Source organism: Melanostigma gelatinosum, assembly GCF_949748355.1.
Source record: "Melanostigma gelatinosum genome assembly, chromosome: 1".
NCBI lineage: Eukaryota > Metazoa > Chordata > Actinopteri > Perciformes > Zoarcidae > Melanostigma > Melanostigma gelatinosum.
In genome coordinates, this window is record NC_136634.1 from 22,664,037 (window position 1) to 22,679,834 (window position 15,798).

The window sequence follows — 15,798 nt, forward strand, 5'->3', positions numbered from 1 at the left end:
TGGTTATATATATTTGTGTGTCTTGCTCTGTGTTGGTGTTGTTTATTGCTGCTGTGATAGAACCAATTGCCACTCTGGGACAAATAAAGGTCTTGAACTTGAACACGTTTAGTGCTTTTATTAAAACACTGCCGTTCAGGGAATCATTTAAAACAAATAATTCACATTTAAAAGTGCCCACGTCTTCAGGACTCACAGGAGTAAACGGATGCCACACATTGAATTGTCTGAATTGCAGTCCAAAAATCACCGCCAAAAAAAACATGGCAGATGGTTTATGTAGTTCAAATCTGTGACACATAAGTATAATCAACAGGTGATACAAAACTCAAATGGAACGCAACTGTAGTCGTGTTGTAGAGATGCGGTATTGCTGTCAAAGTTTTTAAAATGGCCAAACTTGCCAAATGGATGGAAATTCTATCTGCAATTAAAATAGATAAATCTTAAATAGTAGGCCTAAATATTTCTTTGAGTGTATACAAACATCTCAACCCAAAGTTTTGGTGATTTGCATGTTTTGAATGTAATTTACGCTTTAGGCTGGTAGGAACATCTGACCTGAAGGTTAGGATACAAACAAGGCAACAGCTCTTTGTCACTAAGGCTTTTCACTTGGTAAGGACATTGAGAATTAAGAGGATATGAAAAGAGTTCCAACATAAAAAAAACAATACATGATTTTATCATTAATTAAAGCACTGGCCATGCACCGACCACAAGGTATTCAAACATACCCACTGAGCAGCCACTGCTGCTCCTCCGGGAGGCTCAGGCCTAATGTGGGCAGTCGATAGAGCAGAAACTCACAGCGGAGTCAAGGACACGCTGCAAAGTCAAGCTGCAAAGTCAAGCTGGATCAAAAAGGAGTGTCGCAGGGAGATTAAAATGGCTCTCAAAATATCCAGGAAAACTGGCATCCAAAACAACACACCCCATTATGCTGCCAAGGAGAGTTGAGTTGCAGTATTGTGAAACACATTCGGGCTGAAATAAATATGAAATGCTTAATGTACTAGACTTAAGGTAAATATGATTTCCCACAATACAACACATCTCAAAGACTGGTTTAACGCTTTAAAACCATAAGAGACAAAAGTCCTGAATGGTTAATAGGACATCTAATGAGTCTCTGCAGTGGTAACAAGGAGCCACCATCACAGCGTGCACACTTCCAACAGCGGGAGTATGAGCAACAAAGAGCAGCAACAAAAACAATATGCAAAACAAGGTTTTGTATGAAGCCACCAAGAGAGAGGGCTTATGTAAATTAAGTGAATGTTTGTTTACATTCAAATCATAAGGAAGACACTGCGCATCCTGAGATTATTTGTATTTGTGTACCTGAATTGTGAACACTCAGAACACCACAGGGTCCTCCTCTCCGTGTCTCTGTGGTTCATCGTTGCTTTGATATGTCATTTCCCTAGCGTGTATGAAAACACAGATACCTGGGTCAATCAAATGACTAGAAATGAAAAAAAATGAGATCAAAGTGACATTGGGGATTTTTCTCATTTGCCAACTGTGCAACTCAACGGGTCCAATGGGTTTCATTTAATTTCATTGTGATTGTTGTGCTTTCCAGAGCGTGTCTCTAGCCAAAACAACCGCGGGGACTTGCCATTAATTACTTTACGGAACCAAGCGGCATGAATTACAAGTCACGAGTGCTCTGGAGTGCAGGTTTGTTCGACTGAACGGCTGCTCTCCAGGATGGTGAACGACATCCTGCTCTCGGCCGACGATAAGAAACTTGACTCTGGTTTGACGGTGCAAAAGACTTTGAGTACTGAACTTGCACCAGTGCGCTTCCACTGATGCGAGTCCAACAATGTTTAAAGAAAGAAGGGCACGGTGTCCATTGGGGCCCAGGACAGCAGGTTCAGGGCTGCAGTTCTGACCTGATCCGCCATTTGTTCCCCTCTGGGATCTTTTGTGTAGTCTGTTTAGTTTTATTCTGTTTATGTTATGGCCTGAGTTTAGTTCGGTTCAGCTGACCCCTTTTCTGGTCCCTGAACTTCTTTTATTTTGTTATATTGTTTCTTTCATGTTTTGGGTAAATTAACACAGTCCAAGTTTGTGCTCCACATATCCAACAACAAATACATGGTTTTCTCTCTCAGTCAGATCTTCTGTTACTCACTAAAACCTGGACAACAACAGCACACAAGCAATTCAATGAAGACACTACACTTCATTCGGACCTACACACCACCAGACCAAGAGAAGTAAGACTCAAGGAGGAATCAATCAAAGCGCTGGCTCTTTCTCGGAGATCTAACCAAAATAAAAAAACAATTTTGTGTTGAATTTTTCACAAGATAAGCCGTCCCATTAGGTTTCTAGTCCTGCTCAATGCAGACTGCATCGGAGAGCTTTTAATCCATCTCTGCCTGGGCAGAGTGAGCAGTCACTAATTGGCAGCTGAGATACCTCATTTCTGAGCAACATTGGATCAGTGGAAGTAAAATTCTCCCAGTGCGACTTATTTAGCTTTCAGATGCATCAACAACAAATTGACCCCAGTCCTGGTTGAGGGAGAAAAAAAAAACAGACTGTGAAGAATGTAGACTGGTAGCAACGACCATACAGCAAAAACACACATTCAAATTGAAGCAGTGCTTCCAACGATCCAATTATCACTGAGATTTCCATCATGTACAGTACCTAGAGGCAGAAGGGGGGGGGGGGGGACATAAAAACGCCTGGCACAGTTCCACAGGTCTTTGCTTTCACTCTGCGAGAAAGACGAGATATCATCGATGGAGGACAAGAGAGGAAAGACAACACAGAGGATGAGTGATAGGAAGGAAATGAGGGAGAGAGAAAGAGGAATTGGAGTGTACAGAGAGAGAAAAAGCAATTATCTCCCAGCATCCGGATGCTATGACAGCAGTTGACAGGCAGGGAGAGCTGCAGCTTATTGCTAAGCTTTCATCATCGCTGTCCGCCAAAAAACACCCCCCCCCCCCCTCTGCTCGCTTTCTCCTCCCATAATTTCTCTATCTCCACAGCGAGGGAACTTCTCAACCCCCCTCAGCTACCTTTGATGACTGCACAAACGGCAGCTCTGCAGTACGCGTGCGGACGCACATGCTTGTTCTTTTGAGCGTGTGTGTTTGTGTGCAGCTGCTTGCTGTTTGTGTGTGTGTGTGTGTGAGCATGCCACTTTTCTAAAAGGCTGCTGTGCTGAAGTCCCCTCTGTGCTAGAGCCCTGTCAAAGCAGATGCCTCAGCGCTCCCTAAGAGCTGTCCATCTTTTCATTTAAATCAGCGACAGTGACAGAGGAGAGGGGTGTGTGTGTGTGTGTGTGTGTGTGTGTGTGTGTGTGTGTGTGTGTGTGTGTGTGTGTGTGTGTGTGTGTGTGTGTGTGATGGAGGGAGGGAGGGAGGGGGTTACTGGAGCAGCACAGACTCTCTGCTCACTTTTAAGACGGAACAAGGATTGTCTAACACACCATGGTGGAAAACAAGTGAGCTGAGCAAGCTATTACTTTTCAAAGCTGGCACTTGCGCTCAACTGACAAACGGGAAATAAAGACGCAGTGTGTACCCGTGTTAAGCACCGTGGTGCACATGCAAATTGACACGCGACACACTAGCGCGCACACACACACACACACACACACATACGTGACTGAAGTCTCCAACGAGCCCCTCAGCAGAGTGAAGCCTTTAGCAGCATGCTGACCTGAAACACACATGAGCGTGAGGGAGACAGGGAAAGGTGCTAAATTAAAAATGATCGTCTCCTGATGGGCTGTTAAGTGTTGTTCTGGCTGGCCCTCCTATTATAAAAGCTTAATGCTGCCAAGCCCCGTTAGTTGCAGCTCCTTCAAGCAGACCTGCCTGTTGACATAGCCAGTCAGCACCTCAGCTCCTTAAAAAGGTACACTAAAGAAACATAAGAATGAATACTTTTACAGTACAAACACACACACAACAGAAACGCAGTTTTTTTTTTGTGATCCTGATGTTTTTTACAGAAAACAATCATCATTAAAGTGCAATAAATAAATAAATATTTGATCAGATCTCTCTGCTCTGGGGAATGGCATCCGAATAATGAAGCGATGAACTCAAAATGGTACAAATCTAGAGTGAGAACAGTTCAGCTCGTTTCCACCGTTATCCAATCATAACCAGGCACTTCTTTTTTCCACAAGGTGACTTTGCCGTGGTAGAGTTTCAGGACTACGACTGAATGATTGTCGTGTCAGCATGCTACTCAATTTTCCCTCACACACACACACACACACACACACACACACACACACACACACACACACACACACACACACACACACACACACACACACACACACACACACACACACACACACACACACACACAGGGCTTCACCGTATTAAATGGGTGTAGTGCAGCGTGGAATATCCACCCAGGTGATGCATAGCTAACAAGCAGTGAACGCAAGTACAGCTGTTCTACTGTATTTGTTCCCATGGGATTACTCCACCTGACTTTTGGGGAGCTGTGCAGCTGAAATTAGCTTTGGAGGAGACTTGATGTGGCCGGCTCGGGTCAGGAGTAAAGCTGATTCGGCTCTGATTGAAGCATACACTGTTTTGTGTGTGTGTGCGTGTGCGTGTGTGTGTGTGTGCCGATGGTGCGCCCTGTTTAGCAGTCCCGTTCTGCTTCAGGGTCACCGTTGCTGCAGAAGGAGAATCTCATTATGGCGTTTACCTCAGTGATTATAGTAAACACATTCATCCTTTTAGTTCCATTTCATTTGACACTGCTGATTATGCAACATTTTTCCTGTAGAAAATATCTGCTTCCATCCGTCCGTCCGTGTGTGTGTGTGTGGGTTCGCTGCATGCACGTGCGTGCGTGTGTGAGCCACGCTGTAACAGATATAATGAGACAGCGTGCTTTTGTTGAGGCGACGCTTCTTACAGTTTTAACAGTGTGGGTTCGTGTTGTGCGTGCGCGTGTATCTGCGTGGTACATTGAGACAATTGTCAGATTTTGATGAAGCCAAATTGAATCTAGTTGTGTGACAGCGTGTTTACAGGTGGAGTGACAGACACGTTCCGACAATAAGAGATTCCCCTCCACTGTTCTGTGGAGGCATTAAGAGAATTACATAGCTGATGAGAAACGCACTGCAACAAGGCCATTCTTATTGTCAAAAAAATCTGCTTATGCTAATCACGACCGCTCTGAATATTTCTCTACAGCTCTGGAGAATCTGGATATGATGCTACTGTACAATTGACACTGGCTTCATCAGATGCTGTGGTCATATAGTCTCCTTTAGATATGTGTGTCACCGGTTTGCTGTGTATGTTTTCCGAGGCCTGGATTCTTTCTCACCCGTGTGGTAGTGCAGAAGCAGCACTTGGCTGTGGACTCCTACTGTCATGGGGCTGAAATCCACAGTCACCTGCATGCTCTCGCCCTCATCAAGAGTCCCACAGGAGGGCGTCACCGAGAAAGGGCTGGGACAAGATAGAATGGAATAGAATTTCACAAGGTGGAAATAAAAATAAAAAAAACAGAAGTTAAGGCTTGGCGTCTTTATACCAGCCAAGGTTCAAGAAGAATCCGAAATGTTCAATAAAACTTTGAATTGTAATCAATAGTAATTACTGTAACTGTTAATTAAATGTGTTTACAGTCATACACTTTGCTGAGCAAAATGTTCACAATTTCAAGTTGTGATTCTTGGTTAGTGCATACATTAAATGTGTATGTATGCTGTACATTAAATATCATGGGTGAAATCACTCACACATAAGCCCACCCTGTGACTCTCACCTCTGTGTGTCTAGCTTGAACTTGGCCCTGGCGTTTCCTATGTTGCGGACCAGGTGAGTCCTCTCTGTGGAGGCTTTCACGGGACAGACGGGTAAATGGAGCTCGTCGCGGAAGTCAAGAATGGCCCGTGGCCCGATGGCACGGATTGGGACCACAAAGCGCTCCCGCTCGGTCACACAAACCAGCCTGTGGGGGTAGTCCTAGATGGGCAAAAATGAGAAATGAAGTTTGAAATTTGTCAGGTGATGCTGAGCCACCTGCCTCTCCTCAAAGTTAATACCTGGATGGAGACACACGCAACAAGCACAAACACACAATGAGCGACTAAACCATCATCTTTGGTATTTTCTAATCACCCCACAGTTCATCCTCTGGGGGTGATGACACCAAATGTACCAAATTTCATGGCAATCCAAATAGTGGCCGACAGCCTTTGCCATCCCTGGTATCACGCCGCTAGCAAGACTAAAATCAGTTTAACAGTCATGGCGCACAAGAGAGAAAATTTTACCTTTTGATATAACGTTGCAAAAATTGGATGTTGATCTTTGCTTCTTGGTTTCCACTTCCTCCCACAGTATCGGTAAAATAGTCGACAAACTGATGTGCTGGTGTAACCTTAATGCCTGACCATTGACCCTTAACCTTCTGACTCTGATTTAGCCGTTGCCAGAGATTAGTCCACAGACTATGAATACAAAGTACGTGCATCCATTTTAATGTATCATTTGCCGTATTAGGAGTGCATATTTAGAATATTTCCTCTCTGGTTTCCTGCCCACATCCCATCCTCTGCTCCCCTACAGGTCCAATTACAACTCCATCTAATCACGTAATGTAAATCAGCCTCTTAAATGCAGATTAACTCCATACTTCATTGTGCTCGCTGAATCCAGCCTCCTGTGCGTGATTATTCTACGGAGCAGTCAAACTCTCCTTTGTCTCCAGTACCTTGTTCTCCTGCGGGGTGAAGAAGACAGTGAAGGTAGCAGACAGTCCTGGTGCGACCATGCTGCCTGCATCCGCTGGTCCGACCACACGGAAATACTCAGACTCCGGCAGCTCCAGCTTCACGTGTCGTGAAACCTTGACCAAAAATAAATAAATAAAAAGATCACACAAACTTTACAAAATTGCAAAACCTCCCCACAGCAACAAACACACACAAGTGATGATTTATTCATTATTACTAGAGGGTGTCTTATACAAATTCCAGTGATAAATCTCCTCCAATCCGCCGTGACCTTTTCCATTCATTCTGCACCCCATACACACAACCCACACTCCATGACACACACACACACACACACACACACACACACACACACGTACAGTAAATATTTTTCTTCTTCTACGGCCACAGCTCTGTTGTTCCAATTCCCAGCTACGGTAATCTTCACCGAATCATCAGGTCAGCAGCCGTGTTGTGGTAACTTGTTACGTATTCAACACACTCACACACACCTTGTCAATGTTGCAGAGCAGCAGAGGTAAGCTGTAGGTCTGAGCAGCAGTGAAGTTCTGGAAGACCAGCTCAGACGGGTAGGGCTGGAAGAGCGGCTGATCCACATTCACCAAGGAGAACTGAAACACAACATAAACAGGACTCATTACCACCCCTGTCATTATGTAACAGTAAAGATGACTGTTTATCTTATTGTAGTTACAGACACACACACACATTTACACACACTCAATGATTTCCTCTGACTTCATGGGTAAGGCTTCCTGGGTTTTATCAATATCAAAAGCATTTAATCATTCATTAACAAATTAATATAGATGGTAAACCGACTAAAACTGCATATAATATGCACTTACTACACTGAAGCATATGACACAAATGTAAATACAGTACGAAAATACATCAGGATATTGCAATAAAGTCACATGAAATAGTTATATTGCAGTTTTGTAGTCCGGCTAGGAGGCAGGCAGAAGGGGATGACATGTACCGTATATGCTACTATCATCCTATTTATACACTAAAGATATCAACATTACACATTTGTAAAAATGTAAAAACAAAACACACACAAATTTGGAAGCCAGACTGTTGGGCTATAATTATTTACTCAGCTGTTTTAAAAAACAGAAAAAAATGGGCATATTTCCTTTCCTTTACTGTTTTAGTTTGGGTTGTTTCAGGTTTGCTACACTCGCCTTCGTTTTCGGACCACACTGAAAATATCCAGTAAAATAATAATTACCTTGTAAACCATGTTAAGTTTCATCTGTTGAATTCTACCTTCAACGAGGAGCCGATTCAACTCTTTGAAATAGTTTGGGCTAATAGGCGTTCCTGGACTGAGACTAAGGTCGACCCTCATCAGTTTGTTGTGAGCCTTTTGTTCTCTTAGCTGTGCCATTGTACCTGCTTATGCAGGTGTATTGAACCAATGCTATAGCTGGTGTCCTCATGGCTTCCTTATCAACACACTTAGCTATTGTTGCCAGATACTTTGTCTTTAAGTGGACCTTCCCAATAACAGAAGAGGACATAGATTCACCTGTCATACACTGTTACAGTTCAAATCCAAGATGAGAAGCACTTCTCCTGTATCTTTGTTCCATTACATTCAACAGAAAAACTGGTTAGGTCCCTTTATTTATGCCCGCAAAAAACGATGGATTCAGATTTGCCTCAGTACAAGTATGACTCGTTCTAACATAACCAACTGCTAACTTTCTGGAGCGCTTTACAACGTGATTCTAACTGTTTCTAAGGACCCTCCAGTTACTAACAAAGTTGAATCAGGGATTTTAGCTCGATATTGCAATGTAAACTCATTGTAAAGTGGCTATTTTCGAAAGTTTCAACAAAGTTTCTCTGGTCGGGAGGTCTATATAAAGCGCTGATCCGTATTGATTTGCTTTAAATAAGTAAAATATCAATCCAAACCTCTGTTTAAGGTTCATTATATAGTGAAAGCATAGCAAGTTATTCAGCTACGGGGGTATCATTTACTTTGTGATGCGTAGTGTTGCTCATGTCCAGCAGTTCCAGGATGCGAGGCTGGTGCATGTTGTCGGTGCGAGCCAGGCGCTCCTCTGTAGACTGCAACATCTCCTGGGTGTAAGCAGATGGAGTCACCTGCAAACACACAGCATCTCGGGCTGTTATGTTAACTGCACTCACAGCCTGTTTCCTGTCTCTTAATTCAGCAGTGTATGGCACCACATGAAACAAGACGGTTTCTACTGCTCGAGAAAATGGGGGAAAAAAAAGAAAAAGATAATGAGCACAAGAGCTGCAGACTGTCACCTTGAAGCTGTCAGCTATGACACATATGCGCGTATGAAGGCTGTAGTTCATATCCTCTCCACACTATATGCTCTGGCAGCTCTTCATCATTGCACCAGAAGCAGAGAAACATCTTACTGCACTTAGCCTATTTCAAGGTTGGGTCAGAAGGACGTGAGCTCAAAATCTAAATGATTAATGTAGCAGAGGGGGTTATTGTATATGGATTATTCAATAGCTGCCAGATAGATATGTAGTCATAACACATTCTATTATTCAGACACAACAAAGTTGCTCGAGTGAACATCTAAAGTCACCATCTAAAGAACTTTCGATGGTGACTTCTCCTAAAATGTAATCGTTGTGTGTTCACATGGAGAAATGCAGGCGTAATAGCCAACAGAACACTACGCTGAGGGATGTAATGGTTGCACTTCTCTTTTGGCCAATGTTACGTATTATCATATTTAGAATGTTTTTTACTAACATAACTGTTTGTTACGCTCAGCAATATACACAGAGAAATAATGAGGCCCACTACCGGATATATTTAAGATATTAATTCATGCTATTATTCAATTACTTATCAGTGTTTGCATTTTTTTGTTTTCACACAGACAATGAGCAAAACAAGGAGAGCAGAGGCCCAAAAACGCTGAGCTGAGGTCATTGCAACAAAACTCTGCAGTCAGATATTGATTTTTGTTCCCTATAAGAAGCCAAGGTAATTATTAGGCCAATCTGTCATTGGAAGCAGCTTCTTTAAAAGAATGGGACGATGTCCAAAACGTGGGTCGTGAGGAATTGGGCCCCTGTTTATTCATGAGAAAAGCCAAGTTTCAAAGTCTGCTAATGTTAGCTGAATACTGTGTGAAGTTACGAGCAGACATGATGATATCCTCACCCTCTTTGGCCTGAGAGACACTTTGCTCTTCACCCGATTTGTTCTCGAGGGGGACGAAATGGCTGCCATGTTTAACGTTATGTGTTTTGAGCACCTGCAAAAAAGAGAACATGACATGGAAGAGAGGAGACGAGAGAGGAGACGAGAGAGGAGAGGGGTCATTAAGTACTAGATTGAGCTAATTAAGTGCCTACTGTATACTAAATGCGCAATTATCAAAGACAATTATTTACCCTGGTGTGACGCTAACGTTGCTAACGCTACAGACAGTATCGAGACAAGTTTAACGTTCAATTCTCTTTAGTAAACGTAACGTAAAGCGTCCTTAAAACCTCGCTGCTTCAGCGGGAAATTACTTCACGCTAAATGTTACTTTAGTTGGCCGAAGTAACTGTTGACATTTAAAATAAAGTTACTTACAGTAATTGGCATGACAGGTACAAAACCGTGTAACGTTAACGTTAGTTGCTTAAGTAAGGCAATGGCGTTGTCAACGTCTTCAATAACGACGTTTAATTGAACCGTTCCGGCTTCCTACCTTGCTAAATACGTCTCTCCCGTCGTATAACGTCCGGGTCAGCTTAAAGTAATGAAATAAAATAAGGACTAACCTCCCACTAACGTTAGGTTACTCGGTTATAAATCGGTTCACAACTCTTGTGTGGCTTGTTGTCCTGGTAACACACTCAGCGACCTCCCAGTAAACCGCTTCCTGATTGGCTGCGACTAAACTAGCCGCAAACGTTGTGCGCAGCTGGCAGTTTACCTTCGGGGTGTCTGGTAGAAGTCCCATAGTTTAACAAACATACGTAGGTTAGGAAAGTATCATATTTTGGGTTAAAATAAACCTTTTCTGGCAGAAAGCCCCGAAGGCAAACTCCTCCCGTGTGCAAATATGTTGCGCTGAAGCTGTCTCTCATAATGAAACATCATAGAACCAGTTTGCTTCGGTCCAGACCTTTGAATCTGCCCACTCCACCGAGTTAGAGTCGACTGGTTCTGTTTTTTTCTCTTTTAACTCACTATGCCCCACTCTTAAAACACCGGCAACTCATCACCTGTTGACTTAAAATGACGTTAGATTCTGGTGGCTACGTTGGTCTCCCCGCCCCCCGGTGGAATATGGATAGAGATAAAGTAGAGGCAATGTCATACTGAACATAGAAACAGAGAGTGATGAGTCGACAATTCTGTCTGATATCAGGCAAAACGAGTGTTATTAAAAAAGAAGAAAAGCTAAAGAACGAACGTAATACCCTTTTCTGAGGAGTCATGAGAACACACACACTCAATATGAAATACAATGATGATATTTGGCATCGTATTTTAGGACTACGACAATGTAAAAATACTCAATTACAAGTTGAGGCTGAGCTCATTTTAACTACTTATATTACAAGGTTACACGGTTCAATAACTTCACTTTCAAACCTCAGAGGTTGAATAATATCTTACTGAGTTTGTGATGATTTTACAGATGATTTATACTTTATATCATGTACATAAACGGACCAACGTGAGCACAGGTAGACAGGTTGTGAACCTGAAATATCACTTTCAGTCCGGTAACGTTTCAAACGTTGAGATTAACTACACGAATACACTGAATTTGAGTATTTTTCTGATTCTGTTCTTGTTTTGTTACAGAGAGCCAGGAGCTGAGGGAAGAACGATTGACAAACATTCAGCAGCCGTAGCTTTGAATTAAGACATTCGTCCATTTGTAATATCTCCATTTGACCATGATCCTGTACTTAAGGTTACAGTTACATTAGCTCTCATCCTGTACAAAGCCTTCACTAATAACACAACCAGTAGATCCTTCTGATGTGTTAATGTTGCTGTCACAGAAATGACAGTTGTGACTGTCACCTTTTTATTTAATTTATTTAAATTGACAGAAGACATCCATGTAAATGATTTCTTTGTGAATATGTATATATTCTGCTGTGTAAAATGCGTCAATCTTTTACGTTTGCATTCCTGTGTGAACATTATTGATAAATGTTTCTCTTTTCATCATTTTCGCAATGCGATTTGGACAATTTTGGGAAAATGTGCCTGTAGGGGGGGGGGGGGGCAACTTATTTAAAAAATATAAAGTATATGTACATGTGTTACTGCAAGTTAATAAACACGTTTGCTGACATTTGTTTTGCTGCTGTTAATGTTAACTGTCTTGATTGATTTCCTCTGCTTTAGGATTGCAATATATATGTGTGTGAATGAAATTAAATGAAGTTATTGATAAATTAATTGAATTACAAGAACTATAACTGATTGAAAATGTGTTATTAATATCTGATTCAATTAACTGATTATTAATATAGAAAAACAATATTATGAAAAAGATCTATGAATTAATTATTGAATATATGGAGGGGCCCGTTTGAATTTCACTCGATTAAGCATTAGTGCTGTGTGCAGCGCAGTGACGAGCCCAGAGGAGTCTGCTCGTCCTGCGGCCGAGTGTGACACCTATCCTGGCTTTGACGGAGCTGCGGGACTTCTGCAACAACTTTGAACCAAGTGGAATGGTGAGTGTGTAACTCTCACCATATTGACTGTAACGTTAGATATCATTCTGGGAGCATTTATTTCAACAAGTAAGCTAAACGCTAACGTTAGCTGAATGTTAGCATGCTAACGATTTTCTGTGGGTCGTTCATAACTTTAACACGTGTGCTGTGTTTTAAGCTAGCTGACGATAACGTTAAGTTAGCTTTTCAAAATGGTGCTTGGTTAGGTTGCACAGGAGTTATTTATGGCATTTATAGCAGTAACTTAGCTAGCTTCTCAAGGCACGAGGTCATTAGTTGGTTATTAGCAGAAGCTGGGTAACGTTTTGCAGTGGAGTTAATGTAACTGGAACTGGGTTGTTTCACTGAAAGTTGAGCCAATAGTTTTCTTCTTGTTTTCACAGGTTCTTGTGACGATGCAATGGAAGTGTACATATTGTGAGTTCATAAGTCGACTCAGGTCGCCCCCGGATCGCGCACCGTCAAACAGCGGACTCACTGCGGACACCGGGGTATCCGCACATCAAACGCGCCTTTTTCCCCCGTTCAAATACTGCAGGCAGGTAACAGGCAGCCTACCATTAGGACCCAGGCAACAGGGGGCATACCATACAATGGGGTGGGAGGTTCACCTTTCCTCCTGAACTCAGACAAACCTGAGAGAGCAACTGATCTACCTTGGGGCCAGCCTTTGTTTGGTAAGTTCTCTTTACTTTTTTAAATCAGTTGAAAAGCATGATTTTAAAAGTGAAATTGTAGGAAAAACATTCTGTAAAGTGTTAACAGCACTTTTTTGATCCATTTTAGATTTCCTCCCTGGCAACCATCGGAGGACATGACACAAAACGGGTTACATGGAACATCCTTGCCCGCATGTTCAACGATGATGTTGGGAAGAGAATGAACTGGAAAGGGATAAATGGGAAAAGTCCTTCCGCCAGATGGAGTCGAAGACTTTGCTCCTGCGTAAGTAACTAATATTTAATGAAAACATTTTGAAGTCACCCAGAGGTCTTAGGTCGTGTTCAAACTTACAAATTCGCTTTGCAACTTCAACTTCATTCTCTGCTTAGGTAGATATTACTCGACTATATCTTCACACAATAGTTACATGATATATTAGCTCTCAATATAGCATAGCAAACCTTGACATGCCAGACAGCCACCAGCTTTTAGACTGCATGTCTGCTATATGTTCCACTGAGGGCTCATGGGATTTTGTATGATCTGCTTGTGATTACAGATGCCGTCGAAAGAATCATGTCTCACTTGCCGCCACAGATGATGAGTGTGAAACAGCAATGAGGTGGTTCAACCTGGCAGCAGACAGGGGAAGCTCCAGGAGGCGTGCCACAGTCAGCATCCCTGCTGAACAAGCCTAAACATGTATGTGTTATACATGTGATACATGCAATGTTTTAAAATCCTGTTTTTGATACTATTCATTGCAGATGTTGCTGTCTGTTTAGGTCTTATATGCAGAGACACCTTAACTGTGGGGTCTGCTAGCCCCTCCAAACCAAGCCTCACATGGTTTTAATCCCCCTTTGTCACCAAAGACTCTCAGGAAATGTTTAACTTCTAAGATACTTATTTTGAATTATGTTATAAGTTTATGTTGAATGAGGAGTAGGAATGTTCCACCACTTGTGTTTTACAGTGTATGCTGAGGACTGCATATTGGTGTTCAGTTGTTTCGATATGTTTAACCCAGTTCCTCTGTCCTTATCCAGTCAAGTTGAAATGTCTGCATGTGAATAGTCATTCACATGGCACAGTTACTGTGTAATGCTGCATTTCTTCTCTCGACAAGTTGGAATTTCTTGTTACAATGCAATGTTTTGAAAAAATAAAACACATTGGAACATTCAAATGTATTGTTTCATTTCTTTCCTTCTGTACAATTGTCTCGAAACAATACATTAAATCTCAAAATCAAATAGTATAATTAATTTAATTAAAAGTAAAGACATTACTTAAATAAAGTAATGGTCTTAAGTAGCAATAAATAATGTTATATTAGTGATTTGTTTATATATGCTTATGTATGTTGAACTTAAAATAGTTATTTCATTAAACTTACACTAAATAAAAGAAATAATTCAAGTGAACTAATGATTTTTAGTAAAGATTACAAATGTGGACTTAAATTTGTCTACTGCATTCATTAAGGTTCTATGTTAACACAACTAGATCTGTTTAGTTCCTCCATTTGTAAAAAGTGAAATGGTTTGAGGCAACGGGTTTCCACACGGTTTTCTAGTAAAGTCAACTAGTTCGGGCTAACAGTGACACTCTGGTGGTTAACGTTATAACTTTCTTTACATTGCGATGGTTAACGTTAAAACTAGTTACACTCTGATGGTTAACATTAACACTTTCTTTACACTGCGATGTGTAACGTTATAACTATTTACACTCTGATGGTTAACGTTAAAACTTTATTTACACTCTGATCAGTGGGTTCTATCTGGGCGATGGAGATTCACCCCACAATGTCAAGACATGTTAGGTTAACAGACTTTATAAGTAAGTCTAAGATTCACTGATCCAGTGAGTTGGGTCCACCAGATTCCTTAGATGGAATGGAATGCCACAGACCTCGACCCACAGAGGTGTAGGCCAGGGTGCTTCACCTCTGTGGGTAGAGCATATGCATTCCATCTCGTTGGCACGCTGGTGCTGTGGCTAGCACAGTCACCTAACAGGAACGCCCTCCTGTGTGGAGTTTACATGTTCTCCCCGTGTCGGCGTCAGTGGGTTCTATCTGGGCGATGGAGATTCCCCCACAATGTCAAGTTAGGTTAACAGACTTTATAAGTAAGTCTAAGATTCACTGATCCAGTGAGTTGGGTCCACCAGATTCCTTAGCTAACCCACAATGTCAAGACATGTTAGGTTGCGTGAATGTGAGTGTGAATGTCTGTCTCAGTCCTGCCAGAGTCTGGATCCCTGTCCAGGGTGAACCCTGCTTTCGGCTCCGCCCCCCCACGCAGTCCAGAATAGGATAAGAGGTTACAGATGATGGATGGAAAAATACCACTACAAGCAGTCGGACTAGTGGAGCAACGGATCATATAAGTCACGGTCCAGTTCAGCACGAAAGAAACAAGGCAGGAAATATAACTTTTAGATATATGATCACATTGTTTTGCCACCAATACTCATTTTTGATAATTAATGATCCATATTAACAGTTACTGTTCTCTTTGTTGTTTTACAGCAGCTGGTCTACAAGGATATTATTTTTTTGTCACCGTCCCAAAAATCATGTCAACGCTCTGAAGTCAATAAACCATCAAAAATACTAAATGTTATACTTTTACTTTGTTATAGTAATTTATAGT

General features: G+C 41.9%; 1 protein-coding gene across 1 annotated transcript in view; it reads right to left on the reverse strand.

Moving 5' to 3' along the window:
- The window catches only part of hydin (HYDIN axonemal central pair apparatus protein), a gene marked incomplete at both ends in the record, with an annotated part of 63,979 nt that extends 54,879 nt beyond the window's left edge, over positions 1–9,100 (reverse strand). The window contains 6 exons of the mRNA XM_079282677.1: positions 5,341–5,465; positions 5,785–5,984; positions 6,736–6,870; positions 7,249–7,368; positions 8,753–8,878; positions 9,050–9,100. Of these exons, the coding sequence (XP_079138803.1) occupies positions 5,341–5,465; positions 5,785–5,984; positions 6,736–6,870; positions 7,249–7,368; positions 8,753–8,878; positions 9,050–9,100 (757 nt within the window). The remainder of the gene's footprint in view (positions 1–5,340; positions 5,466–5,784; positions 5,985–6,735; positions 6,871–7,248; positions 7,369–8,752; positions 8,879–9,049) is intronic.
- Positions 9,101–15,798: the final 6,698 nt, after the last annotated feature.